This window comes from Pogoniulus pusillus, chromosome 17 (assembly GCF_015220805.1).
Source record: "Pogoniulus pusillus isolate bPogPus1 chromosome 17, bPogPus1.pri, whole genome shotgun sequence".
Taxonomy (NCBI): Eukaryota; Metazoa; Chordata; class Aves; order Piciformes; family Lybiidae; genus Pogoniulus; species Pogoniulus pusillus.
Genome location: NC_087280.1, coordinates 1,583,381 through 1,607,960, shown reverse-complemented (window position 1 = coordinate 1,607,960; position 24,580 = coordinate 1,583,381). Strand labels below are relative to the sequence as shown.

The 24,580-nt window shown below is 58.7% G+C and overlaps 1 protein-coding gene across 1 annotated transcript; it reads left to right on the top strand.

Moving 5' to 3' along the window:
• The first annotated feature begins 5,112 nt into the window (after positions 1–5,112).
• Positions 5,113–18,604, top strand: HEXA (hexosaminidase subunit alpha). The gene is made up of 14 exons (XM_064157218.1): positions 5,113–5,371; positions 8,937–9,035; positions 11,238–11,303; positions 11,449–11,495; positions 11,792–11,902; positions 12,840–12,941; positions 13,017–13,149; positions 14,092–14,272; positions 14,563–14,649; positions 14,920–14,992; positions 15,384–15,564; positions 15,852–15,942; positions 16,934–17,038; positions 17,493–18,604. Exons 1-14 carry the CDS (start codon positions 5,125–5,127, stop codon positions 17,554–17,556), a joined length of 1,587 nt encoding a protein of 528 aa, XP_064013288.1. The 5' UTR covers positions 5,113–5,124; the 3' UTR covers positions 17,557–18,604.
• The last annotated feature ends 5,976 nt before the right edge of the window (positions 18,605–24,580 follow it).

Here is a 24,580-nt window from a genome sequence, read left to right as displayed (position 1 = left end):
TCAGATCTGCAGCCAGTTGCAGGTGTTTCCAGAACCACAGAATGTTAAGGATTGGAAGGGACTTGTGGAGATCATCCAGTCCACCCCCTGCTGCCCAGCAGGATCACCTAGGGCAGGTCACAGAGGAACACATCGAGGTGAGTTTCACATCTCTCCAGAGAAGGAGTCCGCTCCACAGTCTCTCTGGGCAGCCTGCTCCAGGGCGCCAGCACCCTCACAGTAAAGAACTTTCTCCTCGTGCTGGGTTCCAGCTTGTACCCATTGCTCCTTGTCCTATCAGTGGGCACCACCAAAAAGGGCCTGGCACCTTCCTCCTGATACCCTTAAGCAGCTTTCTTACCCAGACTGCGCTGCCAGATCAGACTCTCAGTCTAGATTAACGCCGGCCAGCTCCAGCTGAGCTTCTCTGAGTCATCCCTTGGAGACATCGAGTTCCCTAAAATAGCAACAACAACAGAATCCACAGAGCATGGAATTGCTGGGATATTTGGCCTGAGAGTGCTCTGCAGAAGCGTGGACAACACGATGCCCTCCCCACGGCGAGGGCAGGGCTCGCTGCGGGCCAGAGCATGCTGGCATTTCAGTCCCAGGCACCGGGCAGCCTGTGCAGCACCACAACAAACCTCTCAGGGCTGGGCTTTCTCTACATCCCCTGTGGAACTACCCACAGAGAGGGCCAGAGAACGTGGGAGCCATCAGTGCTGCCAGAAAAGCAGTGGCGGCTGCTGGCACTTCAGAGCTTCGCAGAGGGAGAGGAGGGCAGACCTTATTGCTGTCTACAACTACCTGAGGGGAGGTTGTGGCCAGGAGGAGGTTGCTCTCTTCTCTCAGGTGGCCAGCACCAGAACGAGAGGACACAGCCTCAGGCTGTGCCAGGGGAGATTTAGGCTGGAGGTGAGGAGAAAGTTCTTCCCTGAGAGAGTCATTGGACACTGGAATGGGCTGCCCGGGGAGGTGGTGGAGTCGCCATCCCTGGAGCTGTTCAAGGCAGGACTGGACGTGGCACTTGGTGCCATGGTCTGGCCTTGAGCTCTGTGCTAAAGGGTTGGGCTTGATGCTCTGTGAGGTCTCTTCCAACCTTGGTGATACTGTGACACTGGGATACTGTGAGGGTGGAGGCTTCATGTAGGCCAGCAGCAGCCTTGAGGTAAGTCGAGGTGAACAGGATCACAAAGAATGAGAGGGGTCAGTTTCACAGAGGTCCAACACAGGCTGCAATGTAGGTGCTGTCCTCCATGTCCCTGCCTGCTGTCTGATGTGGGTGGCTCAGCGTCCTGCAGCAGTGCTGCTCAAGTCAGAAGAAGCACCAGGACGCAGCTTGCCACATGCCACTGTGCTGAACCACTGTGCTGAACAGTGCCACTGTGGCACTGTGCTGAACTGGGGTCTTACCACCTCTCTGTAGGGAGCAAAAGAGACAGGTGAGGATTGCCAGGAGCCTGAGAGCACCAACAGGCTCTGATGTCCCAGTCAGCTTCACTCAGGACATCCACCCATTCCCCATTGCTCCAAGAGCTCTGTGGTGCCACTTGCTGCCAGCACCATGCTCTGCTCACCTGGCTGTGGGCTGCTACCCAGCTGGCCAGGATGTTGCCTCCCCGTGTCCTGCCTGTCTTTTGTTCCCAGCTCTCCTTCCCTTAGGTGGCTGGGTGGGCTGCAGAAGGCTGCAGTGCTGTGTAGGTGGTGTTCTCATGGCAGCACCATCTGGCTGTCTTTGGCCCTGTTCCTGATGGAGCTCAGCTCCCCTGTCTTTAGGTGACCCTTAGCCCCCTCCCTGCCCTCTCCCATTTGAGATCCCCTGTTGGTTTCCATCAATCTTATATGCATTGCCACAACCCCATATAGACTCAGACCTAGCTGTGATCCTCTGCCTAACATCCCCACAGCTTCTCCATCTCCAGGACATTCCCAAAACCCTCACTGCTACCTCACAGGCTTCTTCAGCTCTGGTGAGCACTTCCAGCCTTCTCCAGCCCCAGTGCAACTGCCCCATATCCCCTCAAGTTTCTTCTCCTTTAGCCATCAGCTCCCAGCTTTGTGTGGTGCTTTAGCAACTTCAGGCAGTTCCTTGAGAGCATTTCTGCAGAGTGATTTTTCCAGCTCACTCTGTTCCTTGCCGTGCTGCTCGTGTGAGGCACAACCCCTCAAGCTCCCCACCAGACCTTGCCATGGCTGTGTCCTGCTCAGGCAGAGAGCTTTTCCATCTGATGCTAGCGTGTGATGGAGCCGTCTCCGTTGCCATGCTTGCTCCCATGGCATCTGTTTCATTTCCTGCTTGTCCCCTGATAGCCTGGAGTGTTCTGGTAGCTCCACTGCTTGCCCAGGAGGGCTGGGACAACAGCTCCTTAATAACCTGATGGAGTTATGTCCTGTGCAGGAGCTGCTAGGGTCGTGCTGGCGATTAGATGGGTAAGACCTGGGCTGAAGGGTCCGTATTTGACGTGGGAATTGCTGAGGAACGCAGAGCAGGGAGGGAAGAGGCAACATAAAGAGTTCAGCTGAGGGTGTCCCTGCAAAAGCCAAGCCCTGGGCAGAAAGCCACTCTGTTAAAACCTCTCTGTGAGGCTCCACCATGAGATAAAGCTCTTTTGTGGGTAGATCCTAGGCAGTGTTTGACCCACCACCCTGACACGGTGCGAGGGCTGGCTCACATCCAGCCTTGCTCCTGCGGGTGCATGGTGCCAGCTGAAGGTGCCAGAAGCAGGAACCTGCTCGGCCACACAGCTGGAGACTGATGGAGGCCGAATGCTGTAAATGAGTCATGACTGAAGCTAATGAAGGCAGAGTGTCCCTGCCTCCTGTGGGGGTGGTTGGATCTCCTTCTATGATCAGGTGACTGCTGGGTGGCTGTGGGGAGGGCTGTGGATGTGCTCTGTCTGGACTTCAGCAAGGCCTTGGACACTGTCCCCCACAGCACACTGCTGGCTAAGCTGTCAGCCCATGGCTTGGATGGCAACACTCTGTGCTGGGTTAGGAACTGGCTGGAGGGCTGAGCCCAGAGAGTGGTGGTGAATGGTGCCACATCCAGCTGGCAGCTGGCACTAGTGGTGTCCCTCAGGGATCAGTGCTGGGCCCCATCCTCTTTAACATCTGCATAGATGATCTGGATGAGGGCATGGAGTCAGTCATCAGCAAGTGTGCAGATGACACCAAGCTGGGGGCAGATGTGGCTGGGTTGGAGGGCAGAAGGGCTCTGCAGCAGGACTTTGACTGCCTGGACAGATGGGCAGAGTCCAAGGGGATGGCTTCAATAGCTCCAAGTGCAGGGTGCTGCACTTTGGCCACAGCAACCCCATGCAGAGATACAGGCTGGGGTCAGAGTGGCTGAGAGCAGCCAGACAGAGAGGGATCTGGGGGTGCTGATTGATACCCGCCTGAACATGAGCCAGCAGTGTGCCCAGGTGGCCAAGAGAGCCAGTGGCATCCTGGCCTGCATCAGCAATGGTGTGGCCAGCAGGAGCAGGGAGGTCATTCTGCCCCTGTACTCTGCACTGGTTAGACCACACCTTGAGTGCTGTGTTCAGCTCTGGGCCCCCCAGTTTAGGAGGGACATTGAGATGCTTGAGCGTGTCCAGAGAAGGGCAACGAGGCTGGGGAGAGGCCTTGAGCACAGCCCTACGAGGAGAGGCTGAGGGAGCTGGGATTGGTTAGCCTGGAGAAGAGGAGGCTCAGGGCAGACCTTATTGCTGTCTGCAACTACCTGAGGGGAGGTTGTGGCCAGGAGGAGGTTGCTCTCTTCTCTCAGGTGGCCAGCACCAGAAGGAGAGGACACAGCCTCAGGCTGTGCCAGGGGAGATTTAGGCTGGAGGTGAGGAGAAAGTTCTTCCCTGAGAGAGTCATTGGACACTGGAATGGGCTGGCCGGGGAGGTGGTGGAGTCGCCGTCCCTGGAGCTGTTCAAGGCAGGACTGGACGTGGCACTTGGTGCCATGGTCTGGCCTTGAGCTCTGTGCTAAAGGGTTGCACTTGATGCTCTGTGAGGTCTCTTCCAACCTTGGTGATACTGTGACACTGTGGTACTGTGAGACTGTGATACTGTGACACTGTGACACTGTGACACTGTGACTAGGTGACCTGCATAAAGCGCTGGCTGGCTGGCCACAAGCGGTGCCCCCCAGGGCTCAGTGTTGGGACCACTGATGAACATCTTTACTGATGGCCTTAATGAAGACACAGTGTGTCACCAGTGAGCTTGCAGGTGACACCAAGCTGGGCGGCAGGAGGGTAGGGAGGCTCTGCGGAGGGGCTCAGATAGATGAGATGGATGTGCCAATATCAGTGGCATGAGCTTCAGCAAGGCCAAGTGCCAGCTCCTGCACTGGGGCCACAACAACCCCAAGCAACACTACAGGCTGGGGGGAGTGCGGCTGGGACCTGGGGGCTGCAGCTGACAAGCAGCTGGATATGAGCTAGCAGTGTGCCCAGGTGGCAAAAGAAGCCAAAGGCATCCTGGCTGGCATCCGGAATGCTGTGTCCAGCAGCAGCAGGGAGGGGATTGGCCTCTGGGACTCTGCTCTGGGGAGGCCACACCTCGAAGCTGTGAAGGGCCTGCAGAGTGAATCTGATGAGGAGAGACTGAAGGAGCTGGGGATGGTCAGTGTGGAAGAGCGAAGGCTGGGGCAGAGCTCCTCGCAGGGCGCAGCCGCCCGGAGGCCGCGGCGGGAGGCTGGGGGCAGAGCTCCTCACGGGGCACAGCCGCCCGGAGGCCGCGGCGGGAGGCGGGGGCAGAGCCCCTCGCAGGGCACAGCCGCCCGGAGGCCGCGGCGGGAGGCTGGGGGCAGAGCCCCTCGCAGGGCACAGCCGCCCGGAGGCCGCGGCGGGAGGCGGGGGCAGAGCTGCTCGCAGGGCACAGCCGCCCGGAGGCCGCGGCGGGAGGCTGGGCCAGAGCCGCTCACGGGGCACAGCCGCCCGGAGGCCGCGGCGGGAGGCTGGGGGCAGAACTGCTCACGGGGCACAGCCGCCCGGAGGCCGCGGCGGGAGGCGGGGGCAGAGCTGCTCGCAGGGCACAGCCGCCCGGAGGCCGCGGCGGGGGCGGTCCCGCAGGCGGCCCTGGCCCCGGGCTGCCATTTCGCGGGGCCCTCCCGCGGCGGGCGGTGCTTGCGGGCGCTGGGGCCGCGGCCGCGACATGGCGGCGGGGCGGGCGCTGCTGCTGCCGCTGCTGCTGCTGCCGCTGCTGCCGGAGCCGGCGGGCGCCGTGTGGCCCCAGCCGCAAGCCCAGCGCTCCGAACCGGGCGGCGGCCGCTGCCTGCTGCCTCCCCGCCGGTTCCGCTTCGCCTACGGCGCCGGCTCGGCGGTAGGCCCGGGCTGCGCCGTGCTGGACTCTGCCTTCCAGCGCTACTGGGCGCTGCTGTTCGCTGCCGCCCGCCCGACCGGTGAGGCGGGGCGAGGGCTGCTGGCGGGGCGGGCGTGCGCGGAGGCCTCCCCGTGCGGGCAGGAGGGCTGCTGGACCCTTTCTCGGGGGCTTTCCTCGTAAGCAAAGCCCGGGAGGGTCGTAGCGGGGCTGAAGCCGGGGCTCGGTCCGGCCAGGCTCGGTAACGCCTTTGCTTCCTCGGCGCGGCCGGGGCCGGCGAGGAGGGGAGCTGGGGCCGCGGGGCCCTGGCCGGAGCGGAGGCTGGCAGCAAAGAGCAGCGCTGGGCTCGCCCCTGGAGGCGATGCACATCTCCCAGTTAAACGTAGCTGTGTTTGGCACAGCGAGCGCTGTATTGGTTTCTGCCAGGGCAGCAGGCTTCTGCCAGCGAGTGCCTGCTTGGTGCAGGAGGGCTGGAAGGTGGCGATCTTGGGGAGTCTCTTCCCAGCCCTCCTAGTCTGTCATTTTTGTGAGGTGTTTGTCTCCTATCTTCTCCAGGCTGCCCTTCAGCTCCCCAGTGCTTCATTTCCCATCCTTTCCTTGCTGCTGGTGTTGCTCCAGCTTCAGAGCTTTCTGCGAGTCTTGGCTCTTTCCAGCGGCTCCTGTTCAGTCTGAAGCTTTACTCTGAGGAAGGACTCTGACCGCTCCGTGCGTGTTTCCTCCGAGGCTTCACTTGTGCCGCGGGGCTCCCTCTCTGCCCACGCTGAGCATCCTGCCAGGGAGGCAGCCAGTAGCGCTTGGGCTCATCCTGAAACTGCAGAGTGAAATGAGAGAAGGCAAAAAGCTTTGAGCCCCCGGGCTGGGTTTGGAAAGGCTTCTTGCAGCCCCAACTTCACGGCAGCGCCTGCTGCTTGTCTGGGCTGAGGCGTGGGGAAGTGCCTGCCTGCCTTCACAGAGGCAAACACCGGCTGGGGAGCCGGGTGCCTGCGTGGGTCTGTGGCAGCCTGAAGCACTCTTATCTGGGGAGGAGGGAAACGCTTCATTCATCAAAAAGAGCCTAGTAACTCTGCCTGGGTGTTTTAAATGTCAGCGTGAACTCTGTCGCCGCTGATCAAAGCAGGGAAGGGTAGCGGCGTTGCAGGCTGCTCCGCATCGCCTTGAGCGCATCACGCCTTGACAGGTTGGAAATGGTGAGAAGAACCCATTTGGCTTGGTTTATTTCTTCAAGCTTTTGGAAGTAGCAATAGAAATAAATCTTGATTTGGGAGCTGGGCAGACTCATTTCATTTCGTGTGTGTGCTGATAGGAACTAAACCTAAAGCAGCTGATAGAATTACTCACCTTTTCCTGCTCCTCGCAGAGGAGGGAATGTGACCCTTGCGTCACTCGGAGCAACCTCGTGTGATCACAAGATCAAGCTTGTACTCATAGCTTTATGATGCTCAAACTACATGATTAAGGCTTTTTTCCACTCTTTGCCTTCCTTTTCTCTCTTTTTTTTTTCACATGAGTGGTTGGTAAGAGCAGGCAGTGGAAACCCTGCATGGAAGGAAATAGTTTCTATTAATAGGGAAAACAAATGACTGAAACTCTTCCCTGTCTAGTTCAGAAAGCTGCTGTGTCAGGTGCAAGAGCAAACAAGATTATGCCCAAACCTGGTATTCATCCTGGGCTTCAGGCGTAAAAATGGAGAAATAATGCAAGTCAGGGGGGATGTAAGAGGGTCTTTGGTCAAGCCTCTGCTCAAAATAGGGTAAAACCTGGAGCTGGAGCCAACTTTGTAAGGGGTCAAGCTTCTTGTCCATCTGAAGTGGTGGTATTTCTAGGGAAGGAACTCTGAGCCCTTGCTGAAGCATTTGACACCCTCAGGGTGGTCTCTGATCTTCTCTACAGACTCAGAACCTGCCTAGATGTTGTGCTGGGCAATCTGCTCTGCCTGACCCTGCCGTAGCAGGGGAGCTGAAGGAGATGATCCTCAGAGGTCCTTTCTGAGCCCCACTGCTCTGGGATTCTGCAGTTGACACTTCTCTTGCTACTCTTCAGTTGTCTCTTGTCACAAAGCTGGGCAGCTCTGAAACAAGTCAGGGAGACCCAGCTGGAACCCTTTCTCTACCCCTGCTGTCTCTTCTGCCGCTGCCCTGCCACAGTCATTGTGTTAGAGCCTTGCCTTGCAGTCCATGACTGTGACTGCACCATCGCGGCGCTCTTCGGAGCCATGCACTTCAGCCCTTGCGGGGCGATGAGTCACTGATCCCTGCTGCACTCCACTGCCTGGCGTTCTTGGTGTGATCTTGGTGGTGCCTGCCTGCTTCTGCCTGCGTGCAGGTGTGCCAGTGTGTCCCCCGGGCTGGATTTAAACTTGGTGATGATGGTGGGACCAGTTCTGGGAAGGCTTCTCAGCAGAATGCATGTTTCCCGTGCCCTCGGACTTGAGAGTGGCTGTCCCTGGTGTGCTGCAGTCTGGCTGAGCAGAGGGAGCAGGTCCTGCTACGCTGACATGCCAGCTCACACATCTGTGAGGTTGCCTTGGCTACCAGCTCGTCGGTGATGGAGAGGGAGGCTCAGAACAGAGGCCTGTCTTCTAGCTGCTTCCCTTCCCTCTCTGCAGAGCTTTTGCCATTCTTTGGTGGAGAGATAGGGGGGTTCTGGCTCCTGGAGCTCGGGAGTGCAGGCTCTCTGCCCTTCAGCCAAGTGCTGGTGGTGCTGTGGTCTCTCTGCTTGGTGCCAGGCTCAAAGCCCAGGTTGTCAGTGTTTGCGTCGAGCATTGGCTGTTCTGGGAATGCTGGGGGGGCATAGGCATGGAGCCACCCTGCAAACTCCTGTTCCCTCTGGGCAGAGGCTGCTGGAAGTAGATCCATGCAGCTCAGGAGGGGCTGAGCTCTTTGGAGTTGGTGGAGCCTCTCCGGTGAGAACTCAGGCCTGCCTATTCTTGGAGGTGCTCCTTCAGGCAGGCAAGTGTGGCCACAGCTCCTGCTTGAGATCTGAATGTGGCTGGGCTTATTGTTCTGGTGGCTGCACCTGGGAGCTGCTCTGCAGCAGATGAAGTTTCAGAGCCCCTCGAGTGTGCTGGGCCGGGGCTGGTGGTGGCCTCTGAGCGAGCCCAGTGCTGCGCCACGCTTGGGTTCTCTCCGTGGTGTGTCACGGCGCTTCCTTGCCTCGCCTGGGGAGGGTGGGCAGGGTAGCAGAGCTCCTGCTGCTGGGCTTCATTCCCAGGGCTGGGAGAGTTTGGAGACAGGAGGCTGTTCACACACCCACCGCCCCCATCCCCACCCACCCCCCGTGAGAAGCTGAGTAGTCACGACTGTTGCTTAGAGCAGGAGCTGATGGCCAGGATGCCTTGGAGGCTGCTGCTAAACCTTGCTCTGATGGCTGTCTTTTGTCTGCTCCTTTAAGCTTCCACAGCGGAGCCTTCCCTGGTTTTTTGTTTGTTTGTTTTTTTCATCGTCGGCCTTTGTGTGGAGGGTTGGGGTCAGCTAATGTGCTGGTAGCCTGTGTCGAAGGAAGCCTTAGCTGAACAGCTCTGTGCCTGTTCTGGGGTGAAGCAAGGGATGTTAGAAGTCCACATGCTGCTGGGCTTCCACTGCTGGTGGGCTGGAAGCAGGGGCAAGAGCCAGGAGGGGTCTGGTGTCAATGCTCTGTGTCCTTTGCAGACGATGAGCCTCCCTGGGGAACACCCTGCACTCAGCTCCTCGTCTCTGTTGCTGCACCAGGCTGTGATGGGTTTCCCAGCCTGGACTCCAAGGAGAGCTGTGAGTACTGAGGCTGGGGAGGGGAGGGTGTGGCTCCAGCAAGGAGCATGGCTGCTTCTGTGCCCTTGAGTTGAAAATGGCCTCATAGAATCAACCAGGTTGGCAGAGACCTCCAAGCTCATCCAGTCCAACCTAGCACCCAGCCCCAGCCAGTCAACCAGACCATGGCACCAAGTGCCTCACCCAGGCTTTTCTTGAACACCTCCAGGCACAGCCACTCCACCACCTCCCTGGGCAGCCCATTCCAATGCCAATCACTCTCTCTGTGAAGAACTCCCTCCTCACAGCCAGCCTATACTTTCCCCGGCACAGCTTGAGACTGTGTCCCCTTGTTCTGTTGCTGGTTGCCTGGGAGAAGAGGCCACCCCCCACCTGGCTACAGCCTCCCTTCATGCAGTGCAGCTTGGGAGGCAGCAGTGTGGAACCAAAGAACCACAGAGTGCTCTGGGTTGGCAGGGATGTTAAAGATCATCTAGTTGCAGCCTGCCCTCTGCCAACACCTACTGTAGGGCTCAAGGCCCTATCCATTTGGAACATGTCCAAGTCTGGAGCCTCCACAGCTTCTGTGGGTGACCTGTTCCAGTGCCTCACCACCCTCATGGGGGAGAATTTCCTCCTAAGGTCTGCTCTAAATCCAGCTTCTTGCAGTGTGAAGCCACCACCCCTTGTGCTGTCACCAGATGCCTTGGTAAAAAGTTCCTCTCCAGCTCTCTTGTACCAACCTTCAGATACTGGGAGGCTACTCTAAGGCCTGGAGCCTTTTCCAGGTCAAACAGGCTCTGTCCTGTTCTCAGAGATGCTACAGTCCTTGGATCATCTCCATGGCCCTCTCTGGAGATACTTTTGTTGGGCACTGCAGAGCTGCCCCAGCACTGCAGGGAGGCTCTCAGCAGAGTGGAGTAGAGGAGCAGAATCCCCTCCCTGTCCCTGCTGCCCACCCTGCTGAAGATCAGCCCAGGACAGGGCTGGCTCTGGGCTGGGAGTGCACATTGCTGCCTCATGTTGAGTTTCTCATCCCCCAGCACCCCCAAGTGCTTCTCAGTGCTGCTCTCTGTCCATTCTCTGCCCAGCCTGGCTCTGTGCTTCTGATTGCCCCAACCCAGCTGCAGGATCTTGTGCTTGGCTTTGTTGAACTTCATGAAGTTGGCACTGGGCCACCTCTGCAGCCTGTCCAGGTCCCCCTGGATGGGTCCCTTCCCTCCAGTGCATTAACTGCACCACACAGCTTGGTGTCATCTGTAAACTTGCTGAGAGTGCCTCAGTCCCATTGTCCATGTTCCAACAAAGTGTTGAGCAGCATTGGGCCCAGTACTAACCCCTGAGACCGTCATTTTTCTCCACTTGGACATGGAGCCACTGACCATGAGTGTGATCATGAAGCCAAGCCTCACTGAGTGAGAAACTGGGGCAGGGCAGGAGCAGCCTACCTGAGGAGTGTCCAGAGAAGGGCAGCCAAGCCAGGGAAGGTGCTGGAGAACAGGGCTGGGGAGGAGCAGCTGAGGGAACTGAAGGCATTTGGTGTGGAGAAGAAGAGGCTGAGGGCAGACCTCATTGCTCTGTACAGCTTCCTGAGAAGGTTGGAGCCAGGTGGGGGTTGGTTTCTTCTTTCTACTATGAGATGATAGAAGGAGAGGAACTGGCCTGAAATTGTGCCAGGGTCAGGTTAGGTTGGAGATGAGGGAAAAATGTCTTTGATGCCAGAGTGGTCAGGGATTGGCAGAGGCTGCCCAAGAGAGGTGGTGGAGTCCTCATCCGTGGAGGTGTTGAAGAAATGTGTGGCCATGGCACTTGGGGGCCTGGTTTGAGGTCCATGGTGGTGCTGGGTTGCTGGTTGGACTGGATGGCCTTGGAGGGCTTTTCCAAGCCAAGCAAGTTTTTCCTAGAGAGAGTGATTGGCATTGGAATGGGCTGCCCAGGGAGGTGGTGGAGTGGCTGTGGCTGGAGGTGTTGCAGCCAAGCCTGGCTGGGGCACTTAGTGCCATGGTCTGGTTGGTTGGGCAGGGCTGGGTGCTAGGCTGGGCTGGCTGAGCTTGGAGCTCTCTTCAAGCCTGCTTGGTTCTATGAAAGCCCTGGGAGAGGTTTGGAGCAGAAGACAGCCCAGAGTGGGTGCTGTGGGGCCTTAGGCTGCTGCCCCCAGCGCTGTGCCTGGCGCTGCGGCGGTGGCGGCGCCTGCTGGAGCCTGGCTCTGGTGCTGTGTTTCAGATGAGCTCTCTGTCTCGGAAGGCTCCTTGCTGCTCTCTGCGGACACCATCTGGGGAGCTCTCAGAGGTGAGCAGTGCTTGCTGGGGGCCGTTCCCACCCTGCCTGCCTCAGGCCTTTGGGGAGGGCTCTCCTTCCGTAGCCGTAGTTGTTAACTGAGCTCTGCTCCTTCGGGGGCTGTGCTGAGAAAGAGACTGTCTGTGGTTCTCTGCAGGCCTGGAAACCTTCAGCCAGCTCGTTGGGAGGGATGAGAACGGCACGGTGAGTCCTGGCCTTGCCTCCTGCCACAGGCAGCTCTCCATAATGCTCCAGCCTGCAGTGTGCTTGGCGTGAGGGGGTGTCAGCAGTGCAGCACAGCCTCGCCAAGGGCCTAGTGCAGATCCCTGAATCCAGCCAGATCCCTGCCTTGTGAGCAGGCAGAGCACTGCAGCTTCCCCTGGCTTGTGAGAGACCCCTGCTCATCCTGCCAGCCGTGGAGACAGGTGACCCTGATTGTCTCCTGGTAATGGTGGAGTTGCCTCAAGCCCTGCTCTCTTCCTCCTCTCCTCTGCCTGCAGTACTACATCAACCAGACAGAGATTGTGGACTTCCCCCGTTTCCCTCACCGGGGGCTGCTGCTGGACACCTCTCGTCACTACCTGCCTCTGAGAGCCATCCTGGAAACTCTGGTAGGGTGCTTGTGCTGGGACACGAGGTGCTTCAGTTGCATGTCCCTTCCTCTGTGACAGCTGAGGGCTCCTTGAGTGCCCTGGAGGGCTTGTTGGGTTTGAATTGCTCCTTTCCAAAGATCCTAGAAGCTCCCTGAGGCATAGGCCACTGCATCTCCATCCCATTGAGGAGGAGCTTGTCCATGCTAGGCTGCTGGAATGAAGCTGGCTTGTCCCTAGGTAGAGCAGCAGACTGGGGTGGGATGGCAGCATGAGCTTAATAGGCAGAACTCCCTCGTGGAAAAGTGCTTCCATGCTGTAGGTTCTTCCCAGTGCCTGTGGCTGAGTGCTGCTGGTGTAGCTCAAAGCTGCCTCCTTGGTAGGTAGGATAAGGTAGCAAATGCTGATGAAGTGTCTGAGATTCCTCTGGTCCTGCTCACTTCCCAAGGCTGGTTTGTTTCTGAGGCAAGGGGAGACACTTTCCTCTTCCCAGCCACTCTGGCTAAAGGCGTGGGGTGGTCCTGTGCCTACCCCACGTGGCATTAAAGTGAAAGGTCTCCACCAGTGGCTCAGCTGTATGGAGAACAAGGCTTTGTTGTGAGCTGAAGCGCTGCTGACCCTCTGCGGCCCTTTGTGATGCTGCTCTGTGTGTAGAGAGGTCTCTGAATTCCTTGTGGACCCTCAAGAGCTTTTGGGAACTCTGTCTTGTGCTTTTGGAACCCAGCAGACCTCATCTGCTTCCTGTGGCAAGCTAGGTCACCTTGCAGAAGAGTCCTAGAGCAGTTTGGCTTGGAAGGGACTTGAAAGATTGAGTTCCAACACTCCTGCCGTGTGCAGGGGCACCTTCCACTAGACAGGTTGCTCAAGGCCTCGTCCAGCCGGGCCTTGAACACCTGCAGGGCGTGGGCATGGCCAAGAAGGGCAGGGCACGCTCACTGCTGGCCCTGTTGCTCCCCAGGATGTCATGGCTTACAACAAGCTGAACGTGTTCCACTGGCACATCGTGGATGACCCGTCCTTCCCTTACGAGAGCCTGACCTTCCCGGAGCTCAGCAGACAGGTGACCCCCACCCCCGGCACCCGTGCCCCTCCCTGGACACCCAGGCGGGGCACTAAGGCTTCCACCTTCCCGCAGGGAGCCTTTAACGCCATGAGCCACGTGTACAGCGCCAGCGACGTGCAGGCGGTGCTGGAGCACGCCCGGCTGCGGGGCATCAGAGTCATCGCCGAGTTCGACACCCCCGGGCACACCCTCTCCTGGGGCCCGGGTGAGGAGCGGGCCCTGCCTGTCCTCAGTGCGGGGAGGAGGGGGCTCTGCAGCCTGCCTGTGGGCAGCTGCGGGGTACCAACCGTCCTCTGGGCAAGTAGGGCCTGGTGGTCAAAGGGGAGAGGTTTGCAGCTCTTCTTGAGCCCGAGCTGGGTGGCTTTTTGGGAGTGTCTGCCCAGGCAGAACTGCCATTGTGGGGGTTTGCAAGGACCTCGTGAGGAGAGGCCAGGAGGCCTGGGGCTGTGCAGCCTGCAGAAGAGCAGCCTGAGAGGGGATCTTCTACAGCTACCTGCAGGGAGGGTGGAGCCAGCTGGGGTTGGGCTCTGCTGCCAGGCAAGCAGCAGCAGAAGAAGGGGACCCAGGCTGAAGCTGTGGCAGGGCAGGTCTGGGCTGGCTGTGAGGAGGAAGTTCCTGGCAGAGAGAGTGATTGGCATTGGAATGGGCTGCCCAGGGAGGTGGTGGAGTGGCTGTGGCTGGAGGTGTTGAAGCCAAGGCTGGCTGGGGCACTTAGTTCCAGGGTCTGGTTGGTTGGGCAGGGCTGGGTGCTAGGTTGGGCTGGGTGTGCTTGGAGCTCTCTGCCAGCCTGCCTGATGCTGTGATTCTAAGGGGAACAGCTAAAGAAGAGCAGGGTACAAGAGAATGGCTGCAGACTTCTCAGCGCTGCCCAGGGACAGAACCGAGGCGCAGTGGATGCACACTGGAACCCAGGAGGTTCTTTCTGAACATAAGGAGAAGCTCCTTTGCTGCAAAGGTGCTGGAGCAGTGGTTGTGTCTTTTGCTCAGAGACCTAGTAGAAGCCCCAGGATCTGGCAGAAGACCTGCCAGGCCTTCTGTCTCCTGGCAAGCCCTGGGCTGCGCTGAGCTGAGGAGAATCTGGAGGGCCCTGCTGGGTGATATGCCCACTCTAGTCTGTTCCTCACTGTCTGTGTTTGTTACAACCCAGGTGCTCCAGGCCTCCTGACTCCCTGCTATTTGGGCAAGAGTCCGTCTGGGACCTATGGGCCCATCAACCCCATCCTGAACAGCACCTATGAGTTTGTGAGCAGCTTGTTTAAAGAGGTCAGCGCAGTGTTCCCAGACTTCTTTCTTCACCTTGGTGGTGATGAGGTGGACTTCACGTGCTGGTGAGTCTGAGCTCAGTCTGGATGGGGACTGAGGGGAAGTATCTAGGACTGAAGTCTCAGCCTGTTGCTTTTTGGTCATGATCTGCAGCTCCTTGGTGTTCTGTGTGGTGGTTCTTGGGGTTTCTGTGCTCATGGTGGTGCTGGCTGTGGGAAACAGCTGGTGCCAGCATGGCCTCGACTCTTGAAATGCCTGAGCTGGCTTTGGACTGATGTGGGATGGACTTGGCCACGCCTTGGCTTTACTCCAACTCAGGTTGCAGTGTGTTTATTATCTTCCCTTTGGTACCTAGGAAATCCAATCCAAAAATTGGTGCCTTCATGAAGGAGATGGGCTTTGGGCAAGACTACAGGAAACTGGAGTCATTCTACATCCAGAGGTAAGGACAGTCGCATCCTGGAGCTGCAGTGTGTGACCAGCACAGGTCTCCTGCTGCCTTAGGGACATCAGATGCCCTTTTCAGGAGCACATCCTGCCAGGCACATCTCCCTGACCCCCAAAAGAGAGGCCTGGCTGTGCTTAATTGAGAGAGGGAGCACGCAGAGTCCTGGGCTGAGGGAGGAGCTGTCTCGCTTCTCCTTTAGCAGCACCTTCCCATCACACTGTGGGTGCTGGGATGACCCAAACCTCTGTACTCTTTCCACTCCAGGCTTCTGGACATTGTCTCTTCCATTGGCAAAGGTTCCATAGTGTGGCAGGAGGTGTTTGACAACGAGGTGAAGGTGAGAGCCGCCTGCTTTCCCCACGGCAGATCCCTCTGCTGGCTGCACTGGTGTGTGCTGGGGCTGCTGGGGGATGCTCTGTTATGAGACGTCTGGAGATGCTGCTGCCAGAGAGCTGCCCTCTTGGTGACTTTGTCACGCTGCTGTCAGCCCCCCAGGTTCTTGTATGTACACCTGCCAGGGGTGGGTTTTATCCCTGCCCAGGACCCTCTGCAAGGGGACATATCCCTCCCTTTTTTGCCAGATGGAAGTGGCTTGCAAGTCAAGCCATAGTCTGCCTCAGTTTCTCTTTGGGGGAGTCTGGGGCTGTGAATGGGTCAGAGTGCTCCGCTCGCGTGGAGAGGTGATGCTGTTGTTGCTGCACTCACCCTGTGCCTGGGGTGCTCCTCAGCTGAGGCCAGACACCATCATCCACGTGTGGAAGGAGAGCTCGCCGCCGTACATGGAGGAGATGGCCAATGTCACCAGGGCAGGCTACCCCGCGCTGCTCTCCGCCCCCTGGTACCTCAACCGCATCTCCTACGGGCAGGACTGGATGGCAGCCTACCAGGTGGAGCCCTTGAAGTTCAAAGGTGTGTTCCCTGGGCCCCATATGACAGCTGCCTTGTCACTCAGAGGTAGCAGCAGAGCTGGCTGTCTCCCTAATCCCCTCTGGCTGCTGAAGCGTGAAGGTGCTTGAGCACCTGTGTCCTTGGTTCCTGGGCTACATGCAGGCCTTGATGCCATCAGAAAACAGTTCTGCTCTCCCCCAGCCTGGGCTTCGAAGTGAGGGCTTCCAGAGGGGCTGGGTGTTGCTTCCCTAGCCGAGCCACTTGCTGCTTGTGTCCCCATGGTCAGCTAGTGCTGTGTCCCCTGGCAGGCAGCCCTGAGCAGAAGGATCGTGTGATCGGCGGAGAGGCCTGCATGTGGGGAGAGTATGTGGACGTCACTAACCTCACGCCCAGGCTTTGGTAAGAGAAGAGGAGGGGGGATTTGCTCCAGGGGAGTGGGGCAGGGCTCAGGCTACTTTCCTTCAACACTCAGTGATGTGTGCCCAGCACTGCAGGTTTGCTCTGCCTGTGCTGCTTGTCCTTGTCCCCTGGCAGCACCTCTCTGCTTCACCGAGGCTTGACTGGTCTGTGAGTCTAGCAGAGAATCATGGAATCGTTGAGTCATCAGGGTTGGAAAAGAGCTGTAAGAACATCAAGTCCAACCATTAGCCCAGCAGTACCAGGTCACCACTAAACTATGTCCCTCAGCACCACATCTCTAGCGACAGTGGCTCCACCACTTCCCTAGGCACCCTGTTCTAAGGCTTGGCAACCCTTCCAGGGAAGGAACCATTCCTCATGGCCAGCCTAAACCTCCCCTGGTGCAACTTGAGGTCATGGTGCAACTCTTGTCCTTGAGAGAAGAGACCATCCCCTGGCTCAGGAAGCAATGAAATGGAGTGAAGTCTCCCCTCAGCCTCTTATTTCTCCAGGCTAAGCAACCCCAGTTCCCTCAGCCACTTTCCAGCAGCCCTGCTCTCCAGACCCTTCACCAGTTCAGCTTCATTGCCCTTCTCTGGACACGCTGCAGCCCCTCAGTGTGTCTCTTGGAGTCAGGGACTCCAGACTGACCCCAGTATGGAGGGTGCAGCCTCACAAGTGCTGCGTACAGGGGAGTAATCCCTTTCTGATCCAGGCCAGGATGCCGTTGGCCTTCTGGGCCACCTGGGCACACTGTTGTGTCTGTGCTCCCATCCAAGCTGCTGCTGCAGCCAGTAGGTGTTTAACGCTGGCCGTTGTCTTCTCACCCTGCTCTGCATGTGTCTGGAGTGGATCTTTTGGAATGCAGCAGCCATGTGCCTTTGTGTGCTGAAGGGCATTGGTCAGGAGCGTGGCTGGGAGCTGAGGACGTTTTGTAAGCAGCTTTCAAACTCTTCCCTGCCCTGACTGCCGCTGTCCCTCGTTGCTCAAGGCCGAGAGCCGGGGCCGTAGCCGAGAGGCTGTGGAGCAACGCGACCGTCAGGGACCTGCGGGACGCCTACGCGCGGCTGGCCGACTTCCGCTGCAAGCTCCTCGGGTAACTGTCCCCTCCCAGCGGGCTGCCCGCTCGTGGGGCACCTCAAAGGCCACCCTCTCTGGGCTCCCACCCTGGGGAGGCCCCAGGGGTGAAGTGGGCTTCAGTTGACCCTTGTTGCCCTTGAAAGTCCTAAGCATTTCTCCTGCCTTGACGTGGGCAGAGCTTGCTTTCTGCCGTGCTGGTGGCTCCAGCAAGGAGAGGGCTTTGTGCTGAGGAAGAAGGGGATCCATCAGCTCTTGCCACCCGTCCTGCAGCACCAGCCTTGCCCAGGAACCTGCCCTTACCCTGCACTCCTTGTAGGGGAGCAAAACAACAAGTCTAGAAGTGGAGCATGAAAACCTCTCCCTCCTTGTCACCTCTGAGAAGGGGGCCCTGATGGCCACCCTATGCTCCTCTACCTGCTCCACCCTGAGCATGCCCTCCCCGTGATGCCCTCTCTCTGCTCTCTCTCCAGGCGTGGTATCCAGGCACAGCCTCTCTACACAGGATACTGTGAACACGAATTTGATAGGTTCTGAGAGGAGGCCTCTGCTGCCCCTGGGCACTGTGCGTGTGAGAGGAACCCTTCCACGCTATCCAGAGCTGCTGGCCTGCCAGAGGGACCCTTCCCACCCCCTGCTCTTGCTCTGGTGTGATCAACTTTTTTCTCCCCATCGTCTGCACTCTTCACCTCCTTTTCTACTTGTATTTCTTTTGATGTCCAAATAAGTGAGCCCGAAGAGGAGGAAGGTGCCTTTGCCTGCTCAGCTGGGGCTTGGGAGGCTGTGCAAGGCTTATTGTGAGCTGGAGATGGGTAGGGCTCGCTCCAGTGACCCTCTTAGAGGAACACCTGCCTGCATAGCATCCTTTGGCTCTGGCCTCTGCTGCTGTCTCAAAATCTGTCTCTGCAGGGAGGAGATGATGAGAAGCTGTGGGTGCTCCTCCAGTGTTTCCACCTTGACTTCTCGCTGTCCACACCTGACTTGTGCCAGGATGCTACTCTCTGCTGGTCTTAGTTTCACTTCTGGAGCCTTTCATGCAGCAGCCTGGGTCACCCTTGTGGTAGTCTTGTCCTTGTCTCTGTCTCCCCTCTCTCACCTGCAAGCTATCATCTCACCTGCCCCAAACCTTGTCTGCTGCCACCTCCTCCTCTGGATTCTCCAGCAAAGAAGAAGTGCTGAAGCCTCTCCAAGGAGACTCCAAGCCCGTTGAGCTGAGCAGTATGTGGATGTTAAGGAGTCACTGCTCAGCTCTTCCATCAGCTTTCACCTCTGCTCAGGATTTGGCCAACTGATCCATCTTCCTCCTGCTCTGCTGTCTTGGGGTGGGGAGCTCCAGGCCTCCTACCTCCAGAAGGGTTGGGTTTGGATAGACCTTTCCTTAGAGGAGAGACTGGTGGTCTTGTCCATGGACTGGCAGGGTTGCTGTATTGTCCAGCTTGGACAAGGGATCTCTTAAGGAGAAATCCTGGTTGGTGGCACCACTGTTTGGGTCTTAGGTTTTAAATGAGTCAGAGCTGCTGCTGAAGCTGGAAACCTTCCTACTGAACTTGAAATTAAAGGTACAGAATTAATTTGGAATTAAAAAGACTCAAATTGTTGACTGTTAGGCTTTTTTACTCTGCTCTCTGGCAGGGATGTGTCATCGGGGCTGAGAGGACTGTGAGGCCTGACCCCTCTGGACCAGGGAAGTTTAGCCAGATTTGGGAGGAAAAAGGGGTATTTTTCCCCTCTTTTCAGGGTGCAAGGGGAACAGCTGCCTTCCTCTGCCGTGGATGCTGCTCCCTCCAGGTCTGCAGGGAGCCCTCAGCCCCCTTCTCTGGTGTTCTGGTTGTGAATTCTGTCCTGGTCCTGTGTTTCAGGGTGAGTGGAGGGAGCCAGCAAATGAGCAGAAGCTCCTGACCCTGGGAGAATATCCTGTGCTCTCTGCCCACTGCTGCTGCTGCCACCCAGCATCCCTGTGCCGTCTGCTGGGCTTGGCTCTGGGAAGCATTGCTCTGCAGCCCGAGTGCCTCAGATACTGGTGGAGCAGAAGCTTTGCTCCTGGTTCAGGTTGGTGACCTCCAGTGCTGGGCTCCAGGCTGGCCACACCTGGGTGACTGCTCCCTGGCTGTGTGGCCATTTGGAGGGCAGGACAGCTGAGGTGTCATGACTGGTGCTGTCATGCAGCACTTTGTGCTCTGGGAGTGTCATGGATAGAGGCAGGGGGTTAGTATCACCTCCTGCTCTTCAAAGTTGTGGTTTCCCTTTTTATTTTGTCTTTCTCCTCTCACCCACCAGGGTGCAAGTGGAAGCCTTCACCAGCTGCTTTTGTCTATGTGGGGAGCTACTGCCACCGCCACTGGGCAAGGGGAGCCTGGCCCTAGGGGCTGGGTGCTCTGCAGGCCATGGGCCTCTTCTCCATGACACCCCAGCTCCCTGCCCTCACTCTGCCTCTCCCCACAGCTCACCAGGCTTCTGGTCAGCCAGGGATGGGTGCTTGAAACTGCAGGGCTTGTGATGCTCCAGCACTGGTGGGACTGCCATGGGGGAACCTCCTAACCCCACACCTTCCACCAACCCCATATGCATGTCCTGGGGTTAAGTATCAGCCCCCGGTCCTGCCTGGAGTGTCACCACCACCATAGAAACACCATCTTGGGGGCATCTTGGCTCCAACTTCCCCCTGGTTCAGGCCGGGATCCCTGCCGGCAGGGCAGGATCACCCCGGCTCCTCCCCGGCGTGGCTGTGCCACCCGCCCCCTTCCTTCCACAACAGCGATTTTGGTCGCGCCAAACTTGCCAGAGAGCAGAGACCGGGCATCCCGGGGGAGCAGAGACCGGGCATCCCGGGGAGCAGAGACCGGGCATCCCCGGGGGAGCAGAGACCGGGCATCCCGCGGAGCAGAGACCGGGCAGGCCGGGGGAGCAGAGACCGGGCATCCCGGGGAGCAGAGACCGGGCATCCCGGGGAGCAGAGACCGGGCAGGCCGGGGGAGCAGAGACCGGGCATCCCGGGGAGGAGAGACCGGGCATCCCGGGGGAGCAGAGACCGGGCAGCCCGGGGAGCAGAGACCGGGCATCCCGGGGGAGCAGAGACCCGGCATCCCGGGGAGCAGAGACCGGGCAGGCCGGGGGAGCAGAGACCGGGCAGGCCGGGGGAGCAGAGACCGGGCATCCCGGGGGAGCAGAGACCGGGCATCCCGGGGGGAGCAGAGACCGGGCATCCCGGGGGAGCAGAGACCCGGCATCCCGGGGGAGCAGAGACCGGGCATCCCGGGGAGCAGAGACCGGGCATCCCGGGGGAGCAGAGACCGGGCATCCCGCGGAGCAGAGACCGGGCATCCCGGGGGAGCAGAGACCCGGCATCCCGGGGGAGCAGAGACCGGGCATCCCGGGGGAGCAGAGACCGGGCATCCCGGGGGAGCAGAGACCGGGCATCCCGGGGAGCAGAGACCGGGCATCCCGGGGGAGCAGAGACCGGGCATCCCGGGGAGCAGAGACCGGGCATCCCGGGGGAGCAGAGACCGGGCATCCCGGGGGAGCAGGCTGTGAATCACTCGGGGCCAAAGGGTTTAAAAACACCCCCCGCGGGAGCGAGGAGCAGCCGCCAAGCCCCCGGCGTGCGGCAGAATTACGGCTCCCTGCCGCCCAACCCCACCCATTGGTGCCCACCTGGCTTGCTGTAGCAGTGTGGCTCGGTGCTGCCCACCCAGGGCCCCAGCCCGTGTGTTTTCAGAGGCTGGCACGCCCGTGCTGGCAGCTGTGTGCACATGCTGGTGTGCCTTGAGCCCTTGCCAGCGTGGGCACCCCGGCACATGCTTGCACACGCATGCAGGTGGGTCCTTGCAAAGCGTGTACCCACGCACCTGGGCACTCCCACATGGGTACCAGTGCTCACGCACACGAGCATCTTCAGGCAGGGTCACCCATGGACACGTGTGCGCTCAAACATGTGCACCCCCTCACCTGCTGGAGCACAGAGGGGGACAGGAGCCAGCAGACAGGCATGCGCATGCTGGCACACGCATGTTCGGGGGCACTAGCAGACACGTGGGCCCTCACATGCTTGCACACACACGTGGGCACTTGCTAACACCTCAGGAACATACCTGCCACGGGTCCTTGCAAGCACACGTACCCACACGCGTGTCTATGAGCACTGGGCAACGGTCACCCACACACAGGCGTGTACAGATGGGGTCGTGCACAGGCCTGCACACACGTGCATGTGGGTCCTTGCAAACACATGTGCCTGCTCACATGCTTGCACACGGGTCCTTACATGCACAGGCCTGCACACATGTGCATGTGGGTCCTTGCAAACACATGTGCCTGCTCACATGCTTGCACACGGGTCCTTACATGCACAGGCCTGCACACATGTGCACGTGGGTCGTGGGAAACACGTGTGCCTGCTGACATGCTTGCACACGGGTCCTTACATGCACAGGCCTGCACACATGTGCACGTGGGTCGTGGGAAACACGTGTGCCTGCTCACATGCTTGCACACGGGTCCTTACATGCACAGGCCTGCACACATGTGCACGTGGGTCCTTGCAAACACATGTGCCTGCTCACACACGTGCACACGGGTCCTTACATGCACAGGCCTGCACACATGTGCACATGGGTCCTGGGAAACACGTGTGCCTGCTCACACACGTGCACACGGGTCCTTACATGCACAGGCCTGCACACATGTGCATGTGGGTCCTTGCAAACACATGTGCCTGCTCACACACGTGCACACGGGTCCTTACATGCACAGGCCTGCACACATGTGCATGTGGGTCCTTGCAAACACATGTGCCTGCTCACACACGTGCACACGGGTCCTTACATGCACAGGCCTGCACACATGTGCACATGGGTCCTGGGAAACACGTGTGCCCACTCACATGCTTGCACACGGGTCCTTACATGCACAGGCCTGCACACATGTGCACATGGGTCCTTGCAAACACGTGCCTGCTGACATGCTTGCACAAAGGTCTTTAAACACACACCCCAACACACATGCAGGCTGGTCCTAACAAACATGTGTGCCCACACACATGCTTGCACATGGGTCCTTGCATGCATGTGCCTGCACACGTGCACATGGGTCCTTGCAAACGTGTGCCCAGCCACATGCTCGCACACAAGTCCATGCATGCATATGCCTGCACACACATATCTGCACACAAGTGCACGTGGGTCCTTGCAAACAGGGACAACCCCACATGTGCCCAAACACACGTGTGCTGGCTGCTCCAGGCATCCACACCCATGGGTGCCTCCAAATGTGCGGGCACTCAGCAGCACATGCACACGCTTGCACACAGGAGCACATGTTCTCACACACGCTAGCACATGCACATGCTTGCACACAGGAGCACATGTTCTCACACACGCTAGCACATGCACATGCTTGCACACAGGAGCACATGCTCTCACACATGCTAGCACATGCACATGCTTGCACACAGGAGCACACGCTCTCACACATGCTAGCACATGCACACACTGGCACACAGGAGCACATGCTCTCACACATGCTAGCACATGCACACGCTTGCACACAGGAGCACATGCTCTCACACACGCTAGCACATGCACACGCTTGCACACAGGAGCACATGCTCTCACACACGCTAGCACATGCACACGCTGGGACACAGGAGCACATGCTCTCACACACGCTAGCACATGCACACGCTGGGACACAGGAGCACATGCTCTCACACACGCTAGCACATGCACACACTGGCACACAGGAGCACATGCTCTCACACACGCTAGCACATGCACACGCTTGCACACAGGAGCACATGCTCTCACACACGCTAGCACATGCACACTCTGGGACACAGGCACATGTTCTCACACACGCTAGCACATGCACACGCTGGGACACAGGCACACGCTCTCACACACGCTAGCACATGCACACGCTGGGACACAGGAGCACATGTTCTCACACACGCTAGCACATGCACACGCTTGCACACAGGAGCACATGCTCTCACACACGCTAGCACATGCACACTCTGGGACACAGGCACATGCTCTCACACACGCTAGCACATGCACACACTGGCACACAGGCACATGCTCTCACACACGCTAGCACATGCACACGCTGGGACACAGGAGCACATGTTCTCACACACGCTAGCACATGCACATGCTTGCACACAGGAGCACATGCTCTCACACATGCTAGCACATGCACACACTGGCACACAGGAGCACATGCTCTCACACATGCTAGCACATGCACACGCTTGCACACAGGAGCACATGCTCTCACACACGCTAGCACATGCACACGCTGGGACACAGGAGCACATGCTCTCACACACGCTAGCACATGCACACGCTTGCACACAGGAGCACATGCTCTCACACACGCTAGCACATGCACACGCTGGCACACAGGCACATGCTCTCACACACGCTAGCACATGCACACACTGGCACACAGGCACATGCTCTCACACACGCTAGCACATGCACACGCTGGGACACAGGAGCACATGTTCTCACACACGCTAGCACATGCACATGCTTGCACACAGGAGCACATGCTCTCACACATGCTAGCACATGCACACACTGGCACACAGGAGCACATGCTCTCACACATGCTAGCACATGCACACGCTTGCACACAGGAGCACATGCTCTCACACACGCTAGCACATGCACACGCTTGCACACAGGAGCACATGCTCTCACACACGCTAGCACATGCACACGCTGGGACACAGGAGCACATGCTCTCACACACGCTAGCACATGCACACACTGGCACACAGGAGCACATGCTCTCACACACGCTAGCACATGCACACGCTTGCACACAGGAGCACATGCTCTCACACACGCTAGCACATGCACACTCTGGGACACAGGCACATGTTCTCACACACGCTAGCACATGCACATGCTTGCACACAGGAGCACATGCTCTCACACATGCTAGCACATGCACATGCTTGCACACAGGAGCACACGCTCTCACACACGCTAGCACATGCACACGCTGGCACACAGGCACATGCTCTCACACACGCTAGCACATGCACACACTGGCACACAGGCACATGCTCTCACACACGCTAGCACATGCACATGCTTGCACACAGGAGCACATGTTCTCATACATGCTAGGTAGTGCACACGCTGGGACATGCGCACACGTGTGTGCTTGCACACACAGCCCCCGCACACGCGTGCCTGGGTGCCCCGCTGCATGCTTGCCCGTATTCCAGCATGCACGCACACAGGGACGCAGACGGCCGGGGAAGCCGGGCACTCCCTGCTGCCGCTCTGGCTGTGGTTAATTAACGCCCGCAGCAGGTACCGGAGCCCTCCGCTCTAATTACAGAGATCTCAGGTGCCAGGGGGTGCAGGAGGGAGGTGCTTCCCCTCCTCCTCCCCCAACACGGGGTAGCCGTAAGGGGCCAAGCGGAGCAGCGTGGGGGCCAGAAATGGTACGAGGTACCTCCAACTGCCCCTCGTGAGGCGTTTCCGAGCCTTCGAGGTCCGCTGTGCGCGGCGCGGCCGGAGGGGCAGAGCGGAGCCGCTACCCCCGG